We start from the raw sequence: 22109 nt of genomic DNA on the forward strand, positions 1-22109 counted from the left end.
CCAAATGACTCAAACCATCGACTCAAACACACCAGCTCTTGGAATGGCTACAGATGCAAGGAAATGACGGATAATTTTCTTGGGGACCCCCCCCCCCCCCTCAGCGGCGTGCCGTGTCCGCGGTCAATCAATGCCTTCATATTTTGCAGCGCCCCCCCCCCCCCTTTTCAGAATTCCTAGATCCACCCTGATAGCTGAAATATTTATCTTTTATATAAATATTCTTTACCTTTCTTGCGTTTTAATAATTGATCTTACTTTTATTTTAATAATGTTATTTTTTTTTTAAACACTTGTCTATATCGTGGTGATGTTTTATGAGTTTGAAATGTATACACGTGCCTTAACAATGTGTGGGCTTCGCTGCACCACCTGTTGTAAAGTTGTATATTCTTAGGTTCTTTTTTAGTATTTAGGCTATATTTTTCTATTTTCATATTTGCTTTTATATCTATATTGTAAAGCTCACTGGAGCACAGTACTGTGGAAGTGGCACTATATATAAATACATAACAATAAGAAAAAAATAATAATTTACGTTTAAAGTGTTTGTTAGATATTTTATGGGTTAAATCCATGTCACGTGGTATTAACTTGAAATCGAGGCATGATAAAAATGGCGGACAGAAAATGAAGGAAAGAAATCAACTATGTTTTGATATAAGACTGTAACTACTTCATTTATTCTACATGACTGTAGATCCTGATATAAGCGAAATGATTCACCAGGAACCAGTCCAGGTATTAATATGTAGAATAATGAGAATTGTCAGGTCGAAGGATCAGAATATCCTAATTTGTTTTGTCTGGACTGACTGGCCAATTTCGAAGACAGTAGAAACAAGCGAAAATGAAACGAATAAATGATTAAAAATGAAAGAAAGGTCCCACTCTTAAAGATAATAAATAAAACTATTGGCATGTATGCATAATAGTTGCCATAGTATTGTTCAATGCAAACTTTTTCACGATTTGACAATTCCAATGCAGTCGAAAAACTAAGAAATTATTTATGAATCTAATCTTTCAAATTTAACTTTTTTAGGCTTCATAATATAATAATAATTATAATACCGGGCGGTAATACTATTTAAAATAGTTCATTTAGTTTGAGTTGTCAACATTAGGCATAGCACTAGCCTATAATAATATTTCTATTCGACAGACCTATTATGTCTGATAAAGTTTAGTAATTATAAAAATGACAGATGAGATTGTCACTGACATTTTATGTTTTATAAATTAGTCAAATTGCAGAAAACCCAATACTTTTGGACAATAATATAAGAATCATGATAATAATAGAACTAGAAGAAGCAAGCAGCCCTGTAATGGTTAAAGGAGCTAAGTCGCTAATACTTGGGACCTAGAAATTTACACAAATGGGTCGCAACGCATACAATAATTAATATGAATGTATATAAATAGATTTACATTCAATTGTTTCTGTTTTTACTGTAATTTTTAATCAGTTAGGTTCGGCGAAATACACCAGTATTCTCAATCAAATTTCAATCTCTAGCGTCTGGTTATTCTAGTCTACGCCAATATTTTTTTTATTGGGCTTGCTCTCCAGATAAGAATATAGCGTCACCGTTTGACATGACTTGTGGAATATGACTAGCCTCGTTTTTAGAGTCCCTTATTACAAATAGCACTGAAACGCATTATGGTACACGATTCGTGTACCAATTGTAAAATTTTATTTTGTCTTAAATATTGGATATCAGCAGGCCATCTTTTCCCGGTAAGATCACAACATCAATGTTGATTTAAACCGACAAATAAATCGTGTTTTCAATGTCGAAGATTTTGGATGATATTGAGTTAGAGACTTAGCTACTTTAAATAATTACATTATTGTTGATGTTATGTTATCAAGAGAGTTAGGACTATCAATGATGATTGTTTTAGGGCTGGGCGACATTTTAAATTTTCATTATTGCGATATCAATATAAAAATCAACAATACATTGCCATTATTGCAATATTATACTGCTTCAAGACAAAAGGCTTGAAAAGAGGTGGCAAACCCTTTGAACAGGTTTCTATGAGAAGCATTTAAATTTAAATCATTGTAAGGTCAAGCTTACATATGTTTCAATAAAATATAATATTCCTTCAGAGAAAATTATTAGGTTGAGAGAGATAAATTCAAGAGATATATTGGATTATTGTGGTATCAAAGGAAAGAAGATTTATGTTTTTCAGAATAACTTCATTAGCCATATTGAATTTTTCAGGCTGCCATCTGGGATGCACTCAATCATTACGCTTATCCTGATGCTGCTTTCCTAGCAGAACGTTTGTTTGCAGAAGGTAAGTTTATCCAGAGTTTTGTGACTGGTCATTAGCGACAGTAATGAATTCATGTGGTTTTATTATAAATATCTGCAAATTTTTATTCGCCTACATGGAAATGTTGTCGTATATTGCTGTATTTTTATAATTTGTGAATTAAATTAGTGATATAGAGAAATAAGCTGTAAAATATCCCACTTTTATTTTCTCCAATCCAACCTAATACACACCAGTTTAATTTTTTCTCCGTTTAACAAACAGCTTTGCAGCTAAAATTAGTAAAATGGCATTTTACTACGCTGATGTAATTTTGAAATCTTGTTTTATAAAGAAGACATACAATGTTTCGACATCACGAACTAGCTTTCATTTTCTGTCGTACATGTATAAACGAACAATATTTTGACATCATATAATCTGATCTGTATGAAATTGTCTTGTAAATTCCTCAATTATCTACAAAGGAATAAATATGAGCAACCCTTATCGACCGCTCAAATGATTCAGCTGGTGTGGGTGTGGGTTTCGTTGCTTAACTAAAAACTTGTAAATGAATTTATACACTAAGGCTCTGTTCAATATTTATAATAACATTGAAGCAAGTTTATTATGTCAATTACAAATACTCATGCAGATGAGAATATTACTGGTCCATGACATGTAATTTCTAGGGCCTAGTATAGCACAGGTTAAGAAATTTGTTGAGTTAAAGTGTCAAGGACTAGGTCCTGTACATGTACTAAGTAATTGCAATACAGGCTATAAATTCGCATAATGTCTTAGTTCTCATTGGCAATACAGTGAATTATGGTTATTATAGTTGGTTTACAGTTTAATATTTCTTTCTTTTAGCACCAAACCATGATACTTTATATTTATTGGCTACATGTTATTTCCGAGCTGGCAGACCTATACAAGCTCATCTTTTACTACAGAAACACGATTCACCTAGTCATGACTGCAAATATCTACTTGCTAAATGTTGTATAGAAATCGACAAGTAAGTACATCTCCTGTTTTGTCCCCAGGCCATAAAATTTGGTCAGTTACATAGACTTACAAATCTACCGTAGAATATTTACATACCATTACACATATGATGGCTTGGTTGGAATTTGATTAGTGTTCACACGAATAGTATTTTTGAAGTTGATTAAAAGTAATTAAAATTAATGGAATTTGGTCTGTTTTGTCTGCCTTGGGATATTTAATATTCTTCATTCAAGGGAATTGTATTAATTTGACAGATTTATAGTTTTTTTCTCAAAATCAAGAAAAACACAAAAAAATTCCAAAAATTGATAATTTCGTCTTGAATCAAATATTTGAATAGCATTCAATTAATAAATTTTACTCGTTTTGTAGATTATGTGAAGCTGAAAGTGTTTTGGTTGGGGATGTATTTACCAAGTATAATAGTAGTTTAGATGAAGTTGAGGTGGAGTATGGTAATATGGCCTGTCATGTATTTTCATTACTAGCAAGTGTATATAGGTAAAATTTTACATATTATTATGGTTACTCATTATTATCTGGTCTAATATGAATTATTTGTAATATTGACAAGTATTTTTTGTGGCTTTCCAATCGGCCTGAAATTAATATAATATTTGTTAATAATCATCAATTACCAATTTCATCTTAAAATACTGCACCAAATACAAAATAAACCATTAAATAAATTCCTTGTAAAAAAAAAAAATACATTTTTTTTTTATGAATTTATTTCAAGTGTTTGCTTTATTTATGTCTTTTAAAATCATCTAGCCAATATGAACTTTTATTTTGACAGTAACACTGATAGAATTGAAAAGGCTGTGGAATGTTATAAAAGAAGTTTACGTTTAAATCCTTTATTATGGAAATCATTTGAAAGGCTTTGTCAGTTAGGTAAGTTATTTTGGTTTTGGCAGGAGATGATTTATACATATTTATGGGTTCTTTTGCAAGTTATTTCCTGATGTTTTAGTTTTTCCACATAAAAACTACAAATTTCACAGGTCAGATGTAATTCTACGTTAGTTCATTGTCTGTATTTATGTAGTTTTAACTGTGGCTCCGGGTTCTTGTTTAATATCTGTCAGTGTCAGTCATTGTTTTTTTATACGGCCACATTGGAAATTGCCATCACCCCTGTCTGTACGTCCGTCCATCGTCCACAATTTCTTGTGAACACTCTACAGACTACATTTATTGTCTGATTGTTTTGAAATTGATATATGTTGTTGATATTAGTGAGATAAAGAAGCCTATTGATTTTCAGCGATTTCCGTTAATTACTGCCAGAGTTATGACCCTTGATCACCTTGAAAAATCTTGTGGACGCTCTAGAGTCTAAAGTTAATATCTGATTGACTTTAAATTTATACAGTGTTTACGGTCACGAGACGAAGAAGCCTATCGATTTTCAACGATATCCGATAATTACTGCCCGAGTTATGGCCCTTGATCACTTTCAAATATCTTGTGGATGCACTAGAGGCTCAAGTTAATATCCGATTGACTTGAGGTTTTTATACAGTATTTAAGACGAAAAAGCCCAGTGATTTTCAATGATTTCCGATAAATACTACCAGAGTTATGGCCCTTGATCACTTTGAAAAATCTTGTGGTTGCTCTAGAGACCAAAGTTATCATTCGATTGACTTTAGATTGATAAACAGAGTTTAAGGTCTTGAAACGAACAAGTATATTGATTTTCAATGAATTTTGTTAACTTGAATAGCTAAATCCATGATATTAAATGTTTCGTATATTTAACGTTAGCATGGGGCAGAACTACTAGAAGCCAAACAAATTCTAATGATTTTCTGATAATAACTTAATAAGTTGTTACTCTTAGTCTTAATCAGATTTTAGTGTATTATAAATGTTTCATTACCGATAATAGAACAAAATATGTGACAACTCTTGTTGACTGCTCGGACGACTTAGCTGCTGTGGGCGTATGTTTCGTTGCCTGGCAACCTATCTTTAAGGCGAGTGATCGCTCTCGAGCATCTGCTGCTCACCTGAATGTCGACCGAGGGGAGTTTTTTTCCCTCCCCCTTAAAACTGAAAATCGCTCTTCTTTACATAGTCATTGGTTGTTTATTATCATTTATGAAACCAGGAATGACCTCATTACATGCAGTTATTGATCTTAGAACCAGTTTTCATGCACATAACTAATCACTCTCGTTAATATCAGATCACTCTCCTTAATTTCTAAATCACTCTTCTTATCAAAACTGGGAGAGTTTTTTGAGGGGAGTGATTTTTTCAATTCTTTGTTTGAGGGGAGCTTTTTTTGGCTCTCCTCTGAAATACAAACAACAGCGACTTTAGTGTGGACGTTTATGACGAAATCAGGATGTTTAAGCATTATGTAATTTGTAAATGTCTTGATTACAGGTGAGAAAGTCGATCCTTGTCAGATATTCCAGAATACATTACCTGTTGCAGACACGCCTCTTCCATCTTTTAGTGTAGGTGTAGGTGATACTATATCACCTATAAGTACTACACATTCACCAGGTCTAAAACTATTAAATGTAAGTTCTTCACTTAGGCTTTAATAGAAAGGACATGCCTTTTCTGGTTTGTTGTCTCCTTTTGACTTGTTCAATATGTTGGAAGTAAATTAAATTTCACCTTTAAATGAAAAGGTTTTTTTTCTCTTCCATCCCGACTAATGAAGAACAGTATATGCCATTCAGCGTGATATGAGGGAAACTTTGTCGGACAACAGCGCTACAGCTTATTTTTATTTAGAATTCCAACTGTCAAATGTTGTTTTTACATACACACCAACATATACACAGGAGCTCCTTTTTTGTCCCATCCGAACAATAGACACTTCTTTGCCAGGCTCTCTATCGTGCATCACTGAAGATTTAAACAGGTTTATCTAAATCAATGGGGTAATGTACCAGTAACAGTTTTGAATAAGTTACTGTCCCTTAATCATGTATCTCATTTTAAAAATCAATGATGGCAGTTGACTTGAAATTCATGGGAAATCACCAATGCTTGTTAGAAGTAAGTTGTTGGTTGTACAAATTTAATGTGATTGAGAGGATAGGTTTGATTTGTAGTTTTCATAAATGATTGCAAGACTGCAGCTTAATTGACGACACTACTATTGCTTGAAGCAGATCTATTGGGTGGCTTAGGAAGTATCATGCGTAACACATCTATCATCAATTTATGGGTTCATCATTCCCTGGATGGTGCTTAACAGACAGTTGTCGGTATATTTTCTAGGTACAGAGTCCAATGCCCTCAATAAATGTGATACCAGCTGACTCCATAAACCTAACCCCAGACAATCAGAATGTTCCGATAATATCCCAAATACCAACAGCACCAAAAGTAACCCGAATCAAAAAGAATAATCGTGAACCTCCTACAGGCTTTTCAAAGGCGATGTCACGAAAAACTTTATTCAACATTCAAAGTCCATTATCACCAAGGTAAGTGATACATTTTCACTAATGTGTAAAGCAACTTTACAGTAATATTATCATCATTGAATGAATGTATTTTGTCTCTTAGACAGCAATTGAAATATGAAAACTGCCTAAGCTAGTTTATTTTGTGGAACACTCAAAATTCAGATAGCTTTTACTGTAGTACACTTGAAGAGAAGAAAAGAAGCCAGATTTGTTACTTTCTGACAAGTTAAATTTAACCATATTTATTAGATACAAGCCTAAACAAACAAAATCATAGGATATCTCTGACATGACCAAATACTTCTGCCTTGAGATTTCATTTCACATGTTCTCTACTACTGATTGGATTGAAATGAACTATGCAATTCCAAAAGGTTTAATTAGTATTTGTGTGAAAACAAAATAGAAATAGAAGTAAAATCACCAAAGGCTGTATCCATTATTTTGATATAGTCTTCTAATAAAAACAATCGCCCATAAATGCTGTATGAACGGGCAGTGGTTAGTGAACTGATTATGCTCACCACTACTGCTTGTAGGAGGCGTGCCAAATTGATAAAAGCTATATAAGGAACACATTTGAACTCCCAGTCATTATGTTATAAAATAAGGTCTTAATGAAATATATTGAAATCTGTGTATAATGATTGTTGTCTGTCTTTTCAGTTTTGGTGTGATGCCATTTGATTCTTCAAGTCCCAGAATACATAATATGCCTTTTTTAACTCCAAGTCCTGTAGCTTTATCAGAAACACAGCTGAAAGATGTAGAAGCACCTTATAAAAAAGTAAATGATTTGTGGATTAAATGTTTCTATTGTAGTGATGATAACTTATATTTCTTTCTTAAGAGATAAAAAAATCTTTTCAATTGTTATTTGATAGACCTCAAATAACTTTTAGGGTTTTTCAAAATCGTAAGACATAATTTTTCTCTTGCAACACACATTTGAATACTTTGACTCACTTTTCATTTTGTTGTATAGATTTCAACTGTATTAAACATTAAGTCAGCTTGCTAGCCATGCATCTTTATGGAAGTGTATAGACTTAACTGAAAGGCTTTGTTCTGAATGAATCTATGCATGATTGAAAAGAACGAATATTTGAACGAAAGTATAATGCAATATTTTCAATTTTTAGCCTGTTACAAGGAGACAAAATCAGAATTTGGTTCCTAAACCTCCAGTTTTTAATTTCTGTGGTAATTCTAAATCCCAAGACATAGGCAATCAACAATCTGGGTAAGTTTCAGATGATAAGAATTGAATGCTGAGATATTGGTAACAAGTTTTCTACTTTTCACATGTCACATGCGATAGTTATTATCTCCATGAAAATTTAGATCTCAGCAATCAGTTAATGAAAATATATTTTATACTTGATAGATATTTGTAATCAGATGAATTAAAAATTTGTTTTTGTTAGACACTGCGAGTTGAATAAGTAAATTTGTTTCGATATATTTCAGCTTACCTAATGTTCGGAGAAGTTCAAGATTATTTGGTAACTCAAGTTCTGTGAAGGTAGTAGCATTTTTGAGCTATATAGTACAGTCACTTTCCCCCACGTTCTACATGTGATTAGCCCATCATCTGCTGATTGTTTTCTTATCCTTTGTAGAGAATGGGATCACAGGAAAGCATACACTAACAGCAAATTTTTTTGCCTATGCTGTTGTTTGTTTATACTGTTATGTTTTCTTTTTAGAATTATGTTGAAATTTTGTGACTAATATATGGTATATAGTTTGATTATTTGCTTGGGTCTTTAGCCATGGCAGGCAAGTGTAGAAAACCCATGAGGTGAGGCAAGAGACCCTACTCCATTATCACAAACAAGCACAGGATCAAACCACAACCTCTCCCTTCCTCTGCAAATGTTCTATAGATCATGTAGGATATATTTATAATGCTTATATTATGATACCTCCTGACTTAACTAAAATTGGTTAATAGTAAGTGCATGGGGACAGCACCACACACAATTACTTTAATAATTCTGTAATAAAATACTGGTACAAATTTCATTATTTGTCATTATCCAGCGTCTTCAGTTTGTATTTTAGTTCTGATAACTGTTTATATTTTGTCTTCCAGGAAAATAACAAAAGTCAGGGAAACAAGACGAGATTAACTAGTCCAAAGGCAATAAATCGCAAATCTAAATCACGAACAATTAAATCTCAACAAGAATTAAATGAAATTAATAAAGAAGATTATACTGCTGATAATAAATCCTATATAAATGATGCTCCTTCACAAACACAGATGATTATACACATGCAACATCAGTCAATGGGTAATTTGTTTAATTTAACTAAAGCTTGACTTAAAGATACTTTGCCAAAAAAGTATTTATCGGGTGGTTATTTCCAAAAAAAGTATGGCAATTTTGGTATATATGGAACGTATAAACATCCAATCTTACTAGAAAAATACTGGATTCCCTGAAAAAAATTCATGGAGCGCATACAGAACAAAAGGGTAAGGGTCTCCCTAACCGGAAATCTGACGATTAGGGATGTCTGCTCGAGTGACATCAAAGGTTGCACATGCAAAAAGATGTCTGATATCTTAGCACTAGTTTGCACTTGATGTATATGTTGGTAAACTTGATTGTGAGCTTAAACGTACAAAGGTTTCTGAGATAAAAAACACAGAAAAAGATGTGGGCAGTGGATAATCTGAGAATTTAATTAGGCTTCGATATTTATGATAAATGGAGAGCGATTAAAGACAACATCAACTTGTATATGCAATGAATTCTCCTCCGGTTTTGCACCTGTTGCTAGGTACCACATCAGCCAAGTCAGCTGACACAAACATGACTTCTTTTAATAGATTTTATTTTATAGCAGGAGTATTGCCTTGCGAATACAATGTTTTGAGAAGGATTTGAAGGATATGCTCACATTGACAAATATTTTATGATGATCAGTTTCGGTCAGAAAAAATATGAAAATATATAAATGTAATGTCATAGATTGCCTATTGAAACTTTATCATATACCAATAAACATATACCAATACAGGAAAGGAAAATGTCATCCATGTAGACTAAATATAGGAGACGAATTTCATTATTTGTTAGAGTGTCCATTTTTTGTGGACTACGGGTCTCAATATATAAAGAGATATTATTTCCAATTTCCATCCACACGTAAATGAATGAATTATTGCATGTTAAGGGTAACAAACTATTAAAGTTATGTAAATTGATTGAAAATACATGTCATTTTTCTCAGTCCCACAAATGTAAATACTCTTAAGAAATAATTTGATGTTTAATAAAATGTATATATATTATTTTAAGGTACTATTAATTGATGTTCAATTCTAAATCACTTATAGTTTGATGTGAAATGAATGTATGAATATAATGAAAATGTAAAATGAAACTTAATGAATTCTTGTAACAGTTTTATTAGAAATTGAATGCTAATGTCAACTATCTAGAATACTTAGAACTATTCAATTAACATGAGACATTTTAAAACAGAATCAGAAAGAACACTACTTTTAATTTGAATATTTATGTCATTGTTTAATGAGAAGACCATGAAATAAATTAAATCAGAATGTTTATTATAGAACAATAATTTGCCATAAAATAAAACCGGCAGTTTATAGTTGAGTTTGTTAGAATTTGTGAACATAAGGCTTTTACAATCTATTAATTTATTGTGTTTATTATTAGATAAATTTCCTACTATTTTCAGCTGGGAAACTGTAATATAGCATATTAGCAGGAATTTATCTAGTTGAGTTTGTTAGAATTTGTGAACATAAGGCTTTTACAATCTATTAATTTATTGTGTTTATTATTAGATAAATTTCCTACTATTTTCAGCTGGTGTATTAACATTATTACAAGCTTTAGGAAAAGGTTATCAAGCACTCAGTGACTATAACAGTAAAAAAGCTATAGACCTCTTCTCTAAATTGCCTGAACATCAATATAATACTGGTTGGGTTTTATCACAAATAGCTAAATCTTTTTATTATATGGCTAATTATCATAAGGTAAGTAAAAAATTTATTGATTCAATATTTAATTAATGAATTAGTATGACGGCTGACACTTGTGTGTAGAAAAAAAAATTGTATCAGAAGGAACTCCACCGTTTTTATATGTCCATATTTTCTTGTCTTCTTGTCTTCTTGCGCACAGAAGCTGCACTTTAGAGCTCTGTCAAAAATGTGATTTATCTGTGTATAGAGTGAATGCCTATGTATAAAAGGTTGCATGGACCTGTATAACTGTGGTGTGACACCAAATGAGTTATTTTGGGAGAATTTAATTTTGGAATTGAGCGGTATTTAGACCATTTTGTCTAAGTACAACATATTGTGAACAGTGTTCAGGAATACAACCAGAGGGTCTATCAATTTCAATGTCAGTGTGCTATAGTAGTGAGGACCTACTAGCATGGCCGGGAAACTGTAATATAGCATAGTTTTTAGGGGTCAAACAATCCATTATATCCAACCGCCAGGTGAAAAGCGTGAAATCCTATATGGTCGCCAAATAGCCACCAGCCTATAACTCTCACAACAGATGAGCATATTAGAACAGTGGTTTTGGTCCTTTGTTATAGAATTAATATAAACATTAAAACCAAGGTTTCGATTCCCTGGTTGTATGTGACAAGCAGTAGGGTCACCTGTCCAACCCCATGGGTTTTCTCCAGGTCCTCCAGTTTCCTCCCACTGCTAAAGACCCCTACATGCAGGCAAATTATTGAAATAAATATTTAACAGTGATTTTGGTTATAGGATTAATATATTCATTAAAACCATTCGCCACATTAAAAACATAAGACGTCATTTTCAAATTATAAGATGGCCATCGTAATGGTCATTGTCAATTCTAAGATGGCCACCATAATGGTCAATATCACTAGTGCACACGGCCGTGTTTTGCCATTAACATAACTTGCAACCTTGAAAGGTGGGGGGGAGGGTTGCATGGCCGAATGGTTAGCATGTGCGCACTGTATCATAATGTCTGTCATTGAGTCAACTGGCAAGGTTTGGATTCCCTGGTTGTATGTGACAAGAAGTAGGGTCACCTGTCCAACCTCGTGGGTTTTCTCCAGGTCCTCCAATTTCCACCCACTGCTAAAGACCCCTACACGCAGGCAAATTATTGAAATAAAATTTAACAATATGTTAGTCCCGAAATGACCTAGTTTGTTTCCAGTGGACGTTAAACCCCATTTCTCTATTTCTGTTGGTTTTGTGTGTCGAAATTAACTGTTGGCATAGTTCTACCCTTACCATTTGCCAATTGATCGATGGCAAATTTAAAAATAATTTTGAAACTTAACTCTTGTACGTGTCAATGGTATCTACCTATTGGTCAAAGTTATAGAAATATAATCAAAGAAATGAAATGATATTTAATTTCAGGCTAAGCGGTTATTTCAAGAGGTGCGTCGTCTTGAACCATATTACTTAGAAAGTATGGATCTTTATAGTACAACATTATGGCATTTACAACTAGAAGTAGAATTATCAACATTAGCTAAAGACCTCACAGAATTAGATAAAAGTTCACCACAGGTAATAAGACAGTTTGTTTACCATCTTCATTAAAAAATGGAACATGGTTTCTGTAATAGAGTAATGTGAATTGTCAGCTGATTCCCAGAGAAATCAATTTTGAAATCCATGAAGAAACATAGAAAGGACAGTTTAAGTTAAAAGTTTGGGTCAACTTGCAGTAAAATGCTGTATTTCTCATTATTTTAACATTTCATCCAACACAAATTATTACTTTATATTTTTCTGCTTTCTACATCTTGAAAACGTACAAAGACATTATCCACTAGGTGGAGTGGAAAGAAAGAGGTGGTTTGAGCCGTACCAGGACTTGTGTTTTATGAAGAGATCTAGGTCACATTAATTTTAGGTGATTTCTAAAATTAGCTACAAACTAAATGTAAATAACATCACTTTTCACAAAATTTTTAAGGAAACTGGAATAGTCTATATTTACATGTAGCAAGATCTGTTTACTGGAGCTGTTTATGTCACAAAGCACATTTAATATTTTATTATTTATAGGCTTGGTGTGCTACTGGTAACTGTTTTAGTTTACAACAAGAACATGATTTGGCTATCAAGTTTTTTCAAAGGGCTTTACAGGTTTGTGTGTTGTTGATGATTTCTTTCTTTTGGAACAATATTTTCTATTCAGGAAATATATTGGAATCAAGATGGAGAACAAACTTGGCCTAAGTTTAAATCCAGTAATTTGCACTTAATTCAGCAATTCAAATAAAAATGCCATGCAATAGTTGGGGTTTGTGGCAGTTCACCCACAGAACTTTTAACCAGAATGTTCTCAGAATGATTCTCAGTGTGTTACAGAAAGGGCGTCCAGATTTTTCAAATCCATTTACTTCTTGTTAGTTGTACCCCTACTCCAGGGTGCCTTGGGGTTTGTTCACACAGAATCAGTAGTGTTATTATTTTAATGCAAAGAAACCTTTCCAGATGTATAGAATGACCATTTAGGTTACAGTCTTGTTAATGGGGGAGAAATTTGCCACCACGTTACTATGGAGACAATTTGTTTATAAATGAAAGTTTCCCCCTTCACAATTTTATTGGAATGCATAAATTAGTCAGACATTTTTAGCCTGCATTGTTATAGACATTATTCTAGTTGTCACCAGTGATTTATTTTCTAATTGTCATTTAAAAATGTTACTTGGATGGATACGATAAGTAGACAACTGTTATTTCAATCCCTGCACTGTATATAAGTAAAGTTAACCTTTGAAGCATTGCAAATCTTATGTCACAAAATTACGGACATAGTGCTAACAGGATGTTAAAACTTTACAATGAAAATATTCTAAATTACATTGTCTCTTGTTTTCAGGTTGATCCCAATTGTTCCTACGCCTATACCTTATTAGGTCATGAGTATGTAACAACGGAAGAGTTTGATAAAGCTATGGCATGTTTCAGGAATGCTGTTCGAGTTGACATTCGGCTTTATACAGCATGGTAAGAACCTATAAAATTAGTTTTCAAATTTACTTGAAAAAGGGTATGTTATTTAAAATTTTGGCTGGGTAGATTTTTTCCCTCACATTTTATAAATCATCCCAAATACAGAGATTCATACAATAAAACTCAACATCTTTAAAAACCATTATAGATAAGTGAAAAGACCAAACATTCGTAATGCCAAAAACAAATTCTCAATACAATTATAATCCTATTTCAATGTAAATATTTGTATTTCTTATCAGGAAATTTAAAAAATCTATATGAGCAATGATGGTTTTATTTTCAGGTATGGCATCGGACTTATCTATCATAAACAGGAAAAATATAATCTTGCTGAACTTCACTTTCGTAAAGCTTTATCTATTAATCCAGAAAGTTCTGTATTAATGTGTCATGTAGCTGTGGTAAGTTTAAGCATTAATTAAAAATACTGTTCAAAATAGTCATGCCTGTGTTCCACAGAAATTCCCTCCCACAAAACTCACAACATGGAATATTAATAATACAATAATACACTCATAAGAGGAGGATATGAAGTGAGCTTACGATATTTTAGTAGCAACTCTCCCCCCCCCCCCCCCCCCACACACACACTTCAAATTTTATTCCCCGCGAAATCCCTTTGAGAAGATTAGATATGTCTGAATCATTTATGTTATTCCTGTTTTCATTTCAGGTTCAGCATGCCCAGAAAAAGTCTGAACCAGCCTTAAAAACTTTAGAAAAAGCTATCAGTATAGATCCTAAGAATGCTCTGTGCAAATTCCATCGTGCTTCCATACTATTTGCTGTTGATAAAGATCAGGAAGCACTAAAAGAATTAGAAGAACTTAAACAACTTGTTCCAAAGGAATCTCTAGTTTATTTCCTTATAGGAAAAGTAAGTACATATTTAACCAAGTAGTTTAGTTGCACTGTGACTTACTTTGTGAATCTGTATACACTAACAGTCAATTTTTTGTCATAGTGTCCACTTTGGATAAAAGTATGTACACTCCATTTAAAGATACCCAATTAGGTCATCTATATATGTGTCTCTCCAAACTTAATTTCTCTGAAAGTATGAAATCTTAATGGTCTCAAAAACAAATTTCAAAACTGAAATTAATAAGCTCACAATAAATTAAACAAGCTAGTTATGACAAAGTACCGAGTAAGCATTGATATCTTAATGAGTGCACAAGCAACACCACCAGTCATCAGTACATTGTCTTCTAAGTATACTACGTAAAGGTGACAAGCTTCACTTTCGAAAGATAAAATATATCTTTTCTGGTAGTTATCATCTTTTTTTCGAACAATGGTTATGAAAAAAAAAATATATATATTTCTACTTTTTTCAGGTACATAGAAAACTGGGAAACACCCATTTGTCTCTGATAAATTTCTCTTGGGCAACTGATTTGGATCCTCAAGGTGCTAATAACAGTATTAAAGAGGCCATTGATAAACGTTATTCAACGGATGCCGATGATGATGATGTTATCTTTGGTGGTGGTAATGAGGGATGTGAGTATTTAATGCTGTTCTAGTAGTAATATCAAATAATAATTGTGATTTGGGGAGGGGGGGTGCTGCCGACAACAATATATAGTTTTGATCAGTCGGCATAAAGCATGAAATTTTTTGCCGCTTATGTACCCACTTATCTAATATAATTCCAGATTACTTAGTAGTTTCTGAAACCTTCAGACTATCTTTTGTTTTATATGCAACCATTATGCATTGAAATACAATTAAAAGCATTTTGATTCGTCAGTAATTTTGAAAGCAGTCTCAGTTTATTCCCTATAAAATATTTCTGCTCTGTGTAATATTCCTGTGCATCTTTTATAGTATGTATTCGAGAATCAAAATGGTGAGCATGGTTGTCATGATCAGCTAGTAAAATGGGCATACGTCATACAGTTTGCTATGAGGGAAATTTTGTCCCTTACAGCGGCACTACGGTCTACTCTTATATCGAATTCCAACTGCCACGATGAACTTTCTCGGCCAATGCAGGGGTCAAACATGCAACCTCGAGGCTAGTGACCCAGCATCTTACCCACTTATCCACCCTGGCTCTCCAGCTGCGAGACAGATGAAATAGAACACCCCTGTTTTGAAAAAAAACAATTGTTACAGGGCCGATTGTTTGAATCGTATTAGTATATTTTTTTTCTTCTTTGTAGCCTTCGATCCAGTTGGTAATCTTGATGAGTTAGGTGAGGGACCGTCTCAGAGTGATGATAATGGCCCAGTGTTTGATCAAGATTTACAAGCTGTGGAAAGTGACGAAAGTTTGTGACAATACTTTTTTATAGTGTGATCATGAGATGTGCCCTGGCATATTTCTAGTGTATTTCTATCTGTGAATAATTTTATGTTAGAGAGATTGAAGTGGATAATATCTGTGGATGATAAATATCCCAATGTCAAAAACAAATATATAAGGAACAAATGCATACAGACAGTGAACTATGTAGAGAGAGGATTTTTTTATATTTTAGATTCTCTATCAAATCCTAGAAACATGCATTTAATTGTGTTTGAGTAACCAATAATATATTAATTTTAGAGAGGATGAGTATAAATGAGAATTTTTTTATTTAAATCTGTGAATCTTAAGAAATGGCATTGATCTCTGTATTCTGTTTCCACCAAACCTTTTGCCTAAATTTTAAACTGACATTATGTATGTAACTACCTAACAAAGAAAAAACTTGCATAAAAAGTCACCAGGCATTTGCTGAGAGATCTAATTGAATATCAAATGGAAATAATTGAATTATCATGTCAATATCAATTTGGAATATGACTTGTGCAACAAACAGATCTTCCTTGGTTCGTTTGTTTTTTTTGTGGGGCTCAACGTTTGCTTCCACTGAGTGTGATATCGCAGAAAAATCTTCTTCTGTTGACTGCCAATTATTTATGTGAATTATAACAGCAAGCAGAAATATCACAAAAGATACAACTGGTTGTAGGAGAAAAATAGACTAAACAAATTTAATGTGATTCATGGGGGAAAAAAATAGAATTGACTATTTGTAGTGCTATTTTCCTTCTATTTATTAAATCAAGATTACAGTTTCTTATGTTAGATGTGCATGGCTGGCAATAAGATGTTTTGCAGCAATATCTTTCAATATTTATTATTTAATTATTTTAGAGACTTTTTGTTATTGTTTTGTTAAAAATATTAATAATAAAGTTGTATCTAGTAATTGTACTATCACATCTTTCAATTAGTTCTATATTTAGTTCTGATTGTTGGCAATAAATAGTATGTATGAGGGTGGTTTCTTATTGTGTATATATTATATACATATGATGTCATGTAAGATATAGAAATTGTATACATGTACATGGTGACTGACATGGCAGGATGAGAAAAATAACCTGTCATGTCAAATAATATATTTAATAAATCAACATTGACTTTGTGTTTTGTTTTAGGTCAAATGATAAAACAGACGAATTATCATTGTGCAACAGATACAGTACTACTATTTGGTGTGACATTAAAGAGAAATCCTATTTTGATTACATGTAGACTTGAGGGCTGCATTTTCAGATGTTACTGATCAAATATGAAATTTTTTCCCCATTATTGTGCACCTCTGTGTTCTCTCGGTAGGAGTATTTTCAGCTTAGCCTAAGCTTGGCCTTGGGAATTGATGCTTTATAAAAAGTTAAATGTGCAAGTAGTTATATAATTAGTTAATGAGTATGATCTGTTGGTGGAGACATCAGCCTTAATGTTGGCCTTATGAGCCAGGAGCAAGTACTCATCTTGTTCTTGGGGGCAATGTTCTTCGAAAAAATGTCATGCTTGGTTTGTGCTCCATTGTAATTGTTTATATCAGACAATCATATTCCAAATGGTTATTAACCTTAAACCAATCGGAATCGACCTCATATATGCTTGAATTTAAAATTAGCATAATTTATCGCAAACTTCATCCCTGTTTTTATAACAACACAGCCTATGATTGGTCAATAAGTCTGTGTGATCTGAATACTGGCTTCAAAGAAAATATTTTGGCATAATAGCCATCATATTCCTGAATATACATGATTCTAATCAGATTGAAATCTATGCTACTTGAATATTGGAATGTTGATCAAATTATGGGAGACCAGTTGGACAGTTTCTACTACCATTTATTCCACTAGCCATCTCTTATCTTTGAAGAATTTAAACATAAGAATACCAATTTTAGACAAGCGAACAAATAATTATATATTTTAGTGATATATCGTAATCACTTCTTGATGTAGAAAATTTAAAAAAGTTATGTTTTAATTATTAAAAAAACACAATAAAAGCCGAAAGGATATTATTGCTATATTTGTCTAATAGTAACTGGAAAAGAACTGCACCGCACATAACAACCATAACCAAGACAAACTTGTGGATACAACACACTGACATTGGGTCCTGTCTTCATTAGCCCCATCGGAGTAGGACGTTAAATATCATTTCAGCGGGGTTGGATGGCCAAATGATTAGCACATGAATGCTGTATCATATGGTCTGTCATTGAGTCAGCGGGGTTGGATGGCCAAATGGTTAGCATGTGCGTGCTGTATCATACGGTCTGTCATTGAGTCCGCTGGCGTGGTTTCGATTCCCCAGTTGTACGTAACAAGGAGTAGGATCACCTGTCCAACATAGTGGAATTTCTCTGGGTCCTCTGGTTTCCTCCCACTGCTAAAGACCCCTACGCGCAAGCAAATTATTGAAATAAAACTGAACCATGCGTTAGTCCCGAAATGACCTAGTTTGTGTCGAGTGGGATTTAAACTCTGTCTCTCATTTCATTTCACCATGGACATGGTCCATGATTTCACACTGACATTGGGCTATCAGATTTCAGTTAGTTATGCATAACCACGTTTTGAATAGCTTCAGTGTGAATTTCTTTGCTGCAAAAAAAGAACTACTATGGCAGGTATGACAAAGTCCCACTTGTTTTATGCCAAGTTGAACTCCTGCTATCTGGCAGATAACAGTATTTAATATTTGGCACATCTTTAGACAGACCAATAATTAGTTTTTTCTGAATCCAATTAACACAAATCAGAAATGTTTTGCCCTTTTAATAAAATTGGACACATTTTAAAAAAAAATAATTAGAATATAAAATATGAATATAAATTTACATCGTTATAAATTGGATGGATATGGTATCTTACATGTACATTTTATGAAACCCATTAAGGGAGCAGCTCTGGCTGAATTCAATACACAGGACAAAAATTCAAAATAACTATGGCATTAATACATGTGCATTTACATTTTGTGTTAAAGTTCTTTAAATCAATATGTGCATTCAGATTTGAAGTTGATAAACAGTATACACCTTAACATTAATTTTCAAATGAAAGAAAAAAAAACATTGAAAGTTACTGAAACAAAGCAACCAAAACCAGCAAATAATTTGCACTGTTTCACCTTTGAGTATTCATTTAGCCAGAGCTGGGCCGGTATTCAGTTAATTTCTTTAAACTTACAGGAGCTAAATTGCAAATATTTGGGACCTAGGAATTTACACAAATGGGTCGCAATGCAAATAATAATGTAATATGAATGTATATAAACTGATTTACATTCAATCTTTTCTGTTTTTACTATAATTTCAAAGGCAAAATACGGCAGAAGTCTTAATCGAATGGCAATCTCTAGCGTCTGGTTATTCCAGTTTACTCCGATGGTATTTATTCTGCATGCTCTCCAGATAACAGTATCACGTCACCGTTTGACATGACTTGTGGAATATGTCTAGCCTCGTTCTTCGAATCTTTTGTTACAAATGGTGCTGAAATGCATTATGGTACACGATTCGTGTACCAGTGATAAAATGTATATTCTGTCTTAAATATGAGATATCAGAAGCCCATCTTTTCCCAGTAAGATCACAATATCAATATTTATTTAAATTGATAAATAATTTGTGTTTTCAATGTCAAAGATTTGGATGATACAGAGTTATAGACTTAGCTACTTTAAGTTTAAGATCGCCTTGTCAGGTAAGCACGCTTTGTTGATTAAAGGGTGTTACAAATGAAGATTTATTATAGCCTATATATTATAAATTAGTATTCAATTTCGGAAAGTAACAATTTTGGCTTCCTCAAACTTCCTTAAGGTATGTGACTGCAAACAAGCAAAGTAGAAAAAGCTGCCACTACCTTGCCCAGTTTTGATTAATTCCCTACTAAAGCGATCGTTAGTTTGTAACAACTGTTTACCATTAATTCTGCCACTTCTGAATTCTTCAAATCATTGTTACCTATCCACTGTAGCAATGACCTCTACCAGTATGTTAAATTTATATTTGGAATGTGTTTAACTTGACTGGTCACATTTGTAAAATTAGTGGATACCAATATTGTCCTTTAACTGACATTGTCATATCAACGATATAAGGAAGTTGCCGTAAAAGTTAAAAATTAAATTATCTCATTATACTTTTTAAATTGAATACTAGTCCCTTAAGATTAAGGTAATATCCTAATTTAAGGTGAAACTGCGCGATAATAAGTATAAGATAGTCAACTGAATACGGGCCCTGGTCACATTTATGATTAGGAATGTTTAACTGATAATTCATCAATTATAGCATATCTTTTATTGTCTGCCACTTTCAAAATATAAGGGTGCTCTCCATTGCCTAAATGGGCAGGGACTGGCACTTTCAATTCTGCATGAATTTCAGCATCTGCTTGCACTGACTCCAAAGTATTGCAGGCGTGTACTACATTTACACGAAAAATTATTTCAGATAGAGAATCAATTATAGCAATTCTAAAACAATGGGATGAGCTGGGAGTTATTCTTTGGGATTGTGTTTTAAACGAATCTTTCTTGTTCAAATTACTGCCGCTAACTTCTATAGTTCCATCCAAACCCAAAAAGCAGCGTATTCCAGTTATTTCTTCAAAATGTGCATATGCTGTTGACCGTAAAAAGATATTTAAACCAGTTTTCCCCCTTTCCATTTCCTTATTGTCATAATTCAAAAACATGACTCGCCCCTGCAGACTCAACTCAGGTGTCGGTTTGTAACCAGATTTGCTAACTATGTAGACTATTGGGCTGGATAATATGATGGCTTCAGTACTTCCCAAAACAGAATTCTTCTCCATGTGAAATCCCATCTTAACCCAAGCTTTATGATGAAACATAACTAAGTCTCTCTGTAACACTAAAGGGCTGACTTGATTTCTTGAAAAATGACGATACTTTGATAGAACAGCCTCAAGATGTTCATCTTTAATATCAAAGTACAAGCTATGAGGTGGAAATCTGTAGGCAGCATACAACATGTCCTCTTTAATTGCAATGGTCTGTGGTGATTTTGACACCATCAAGCTAGAATGAAACACATTATCACAGAGCCATTTTAATTGTGGTACAGAATTACGAAGCCATGACAAGTCTGCATTGAAGATAATTTGTTGGTCATTGATCTCCCAAGTTTGTATCAATTTGAACATATCCAAGACCATGTCCCAGGAATAGCCACCTTGACTTGTATCAGTATGAGGAGAAACTGTCCACCCAAGAGAAATGGTACACTTTGGGAACACACGTTTTAAATGTCTTAAAAATCTTGTAGAATCAATATTTGGAGCTTTACCTTCCGGTCCTTGGAGAACGTCCGCATGAATCCATACAGGGAATTTGAGAAAGCCCTGTTCTTTTATTATTTTTAATTTTTGTAGGGATATTTCAACAGCTTCAATACTTGTAAAGACAAGCTTGATTCCTTTATGTTTTGATTTTACTACATCTAACCAGTCATCTAACGTTGTCTTACTATCAGTCTTAGGTGGGCTAGACATCACTGGTATCAGTTTCTGATCTTTTGTTCCTTGTCCTCTCAAAATAACATCACCTTCAAGCATATGGGCATCACTCTCCATTGCCTGTGTTAATTTATCTAATGTGTTAACTTTTCCAGACCACCTAATTTTACTTGCATCGTTATTAATGTCTCCAAAGTATAACAAGGGGCTGACATCTGATTCCACATCAAAATAACTTATTTTATGTTTCAAAAATTTGGGAATAAACCCTCCATTTATGGAGACCCAAAGGTATAGAACAAATCCAACACATAGCAACTGAATGACAAGATATCTTCGGTAATGCCTTGGAATGGGAAGGCTTGACATAAATTTGGACAGGGACATCTCTTGGTGTTGGTGACGCTTCATTATAATACAATTTCTCAGCTTGCGGTAATCGAAATTGGATTCAAATTGTTGTTAATCTGACAACGATAACCGTTGCCCTCATTTTTGACAACCACCTGTAATCGTCATGATCCGTGTACCTGACTAATCGGTCA

General features: G+C 33.3%; 2 protein-coding genes across 2 annotated transcripts; one reads left to right on the plus strand and one right to left on the minus strand.

The window, feature by feature from the left end:
• The first annotated feature begins 607 nt into the window (after positions 1–607).
• Positions 608–17181, plus strand: LOC126831641 (cell division cycle protein 27 homolog). Its single transcript, XM_050562245.2, has 19 exons — positions 608–741; positions 2244–2319; positions 3154–3301; positions 3667–3795; positions 4094–4191; positions 5695–5834; positions 6547–6755; positions 7404–7524; positions 7880–7980; positions 8208–8262; positions 8836–9037; positions 10589–10761; positions 12151–12303; positions 12808–12888; positions 13631–13758; positions 14051–14168; positions 14441–14644; positions 15108–15273; positions 15939–17181. Exons 1-19 carry the CDS (start codon positions 691–693, stop codon positions 16052–16054), a joined length of 2469 nt encoding a protein of 822 aa, XP_050418202.1. The 5' UTR covers positions 608–690; the 3' UTR covers positions 16055–17181.
• A 1656-nt stretch (positions 17182–18837) lies between these two features.
• On the minus strand, positions 18838–22104 carry LOC126831648 (protein FAM151A). The gene has a single exon (XM_050562256.1). The coding sequence runs from the start codon at positions 21973–21975 to the stop codon at positions 20341–20343; it is 1635 nt and encodes a 544-aa protein (XP_050418213.1). The 5' UTR covers positions 21976–22104; the 3' UTR covers positions 18838–20340.
• Between the last annotated feature and the right edge of the window lie 5 nt (positions 22105–22109).

This window comes from Patella vulgata, chromosome 9 (genome assembly GCF_932274485.2).
Source record: "Patella vulgata chromosome 9, xgPatVulg1.2, whole genome shotgun sequence".
NCBI lineage: Eukaryota > Metazoa > Mollusca > Gastropoda > Patellidae > Patella > Patella vulgata.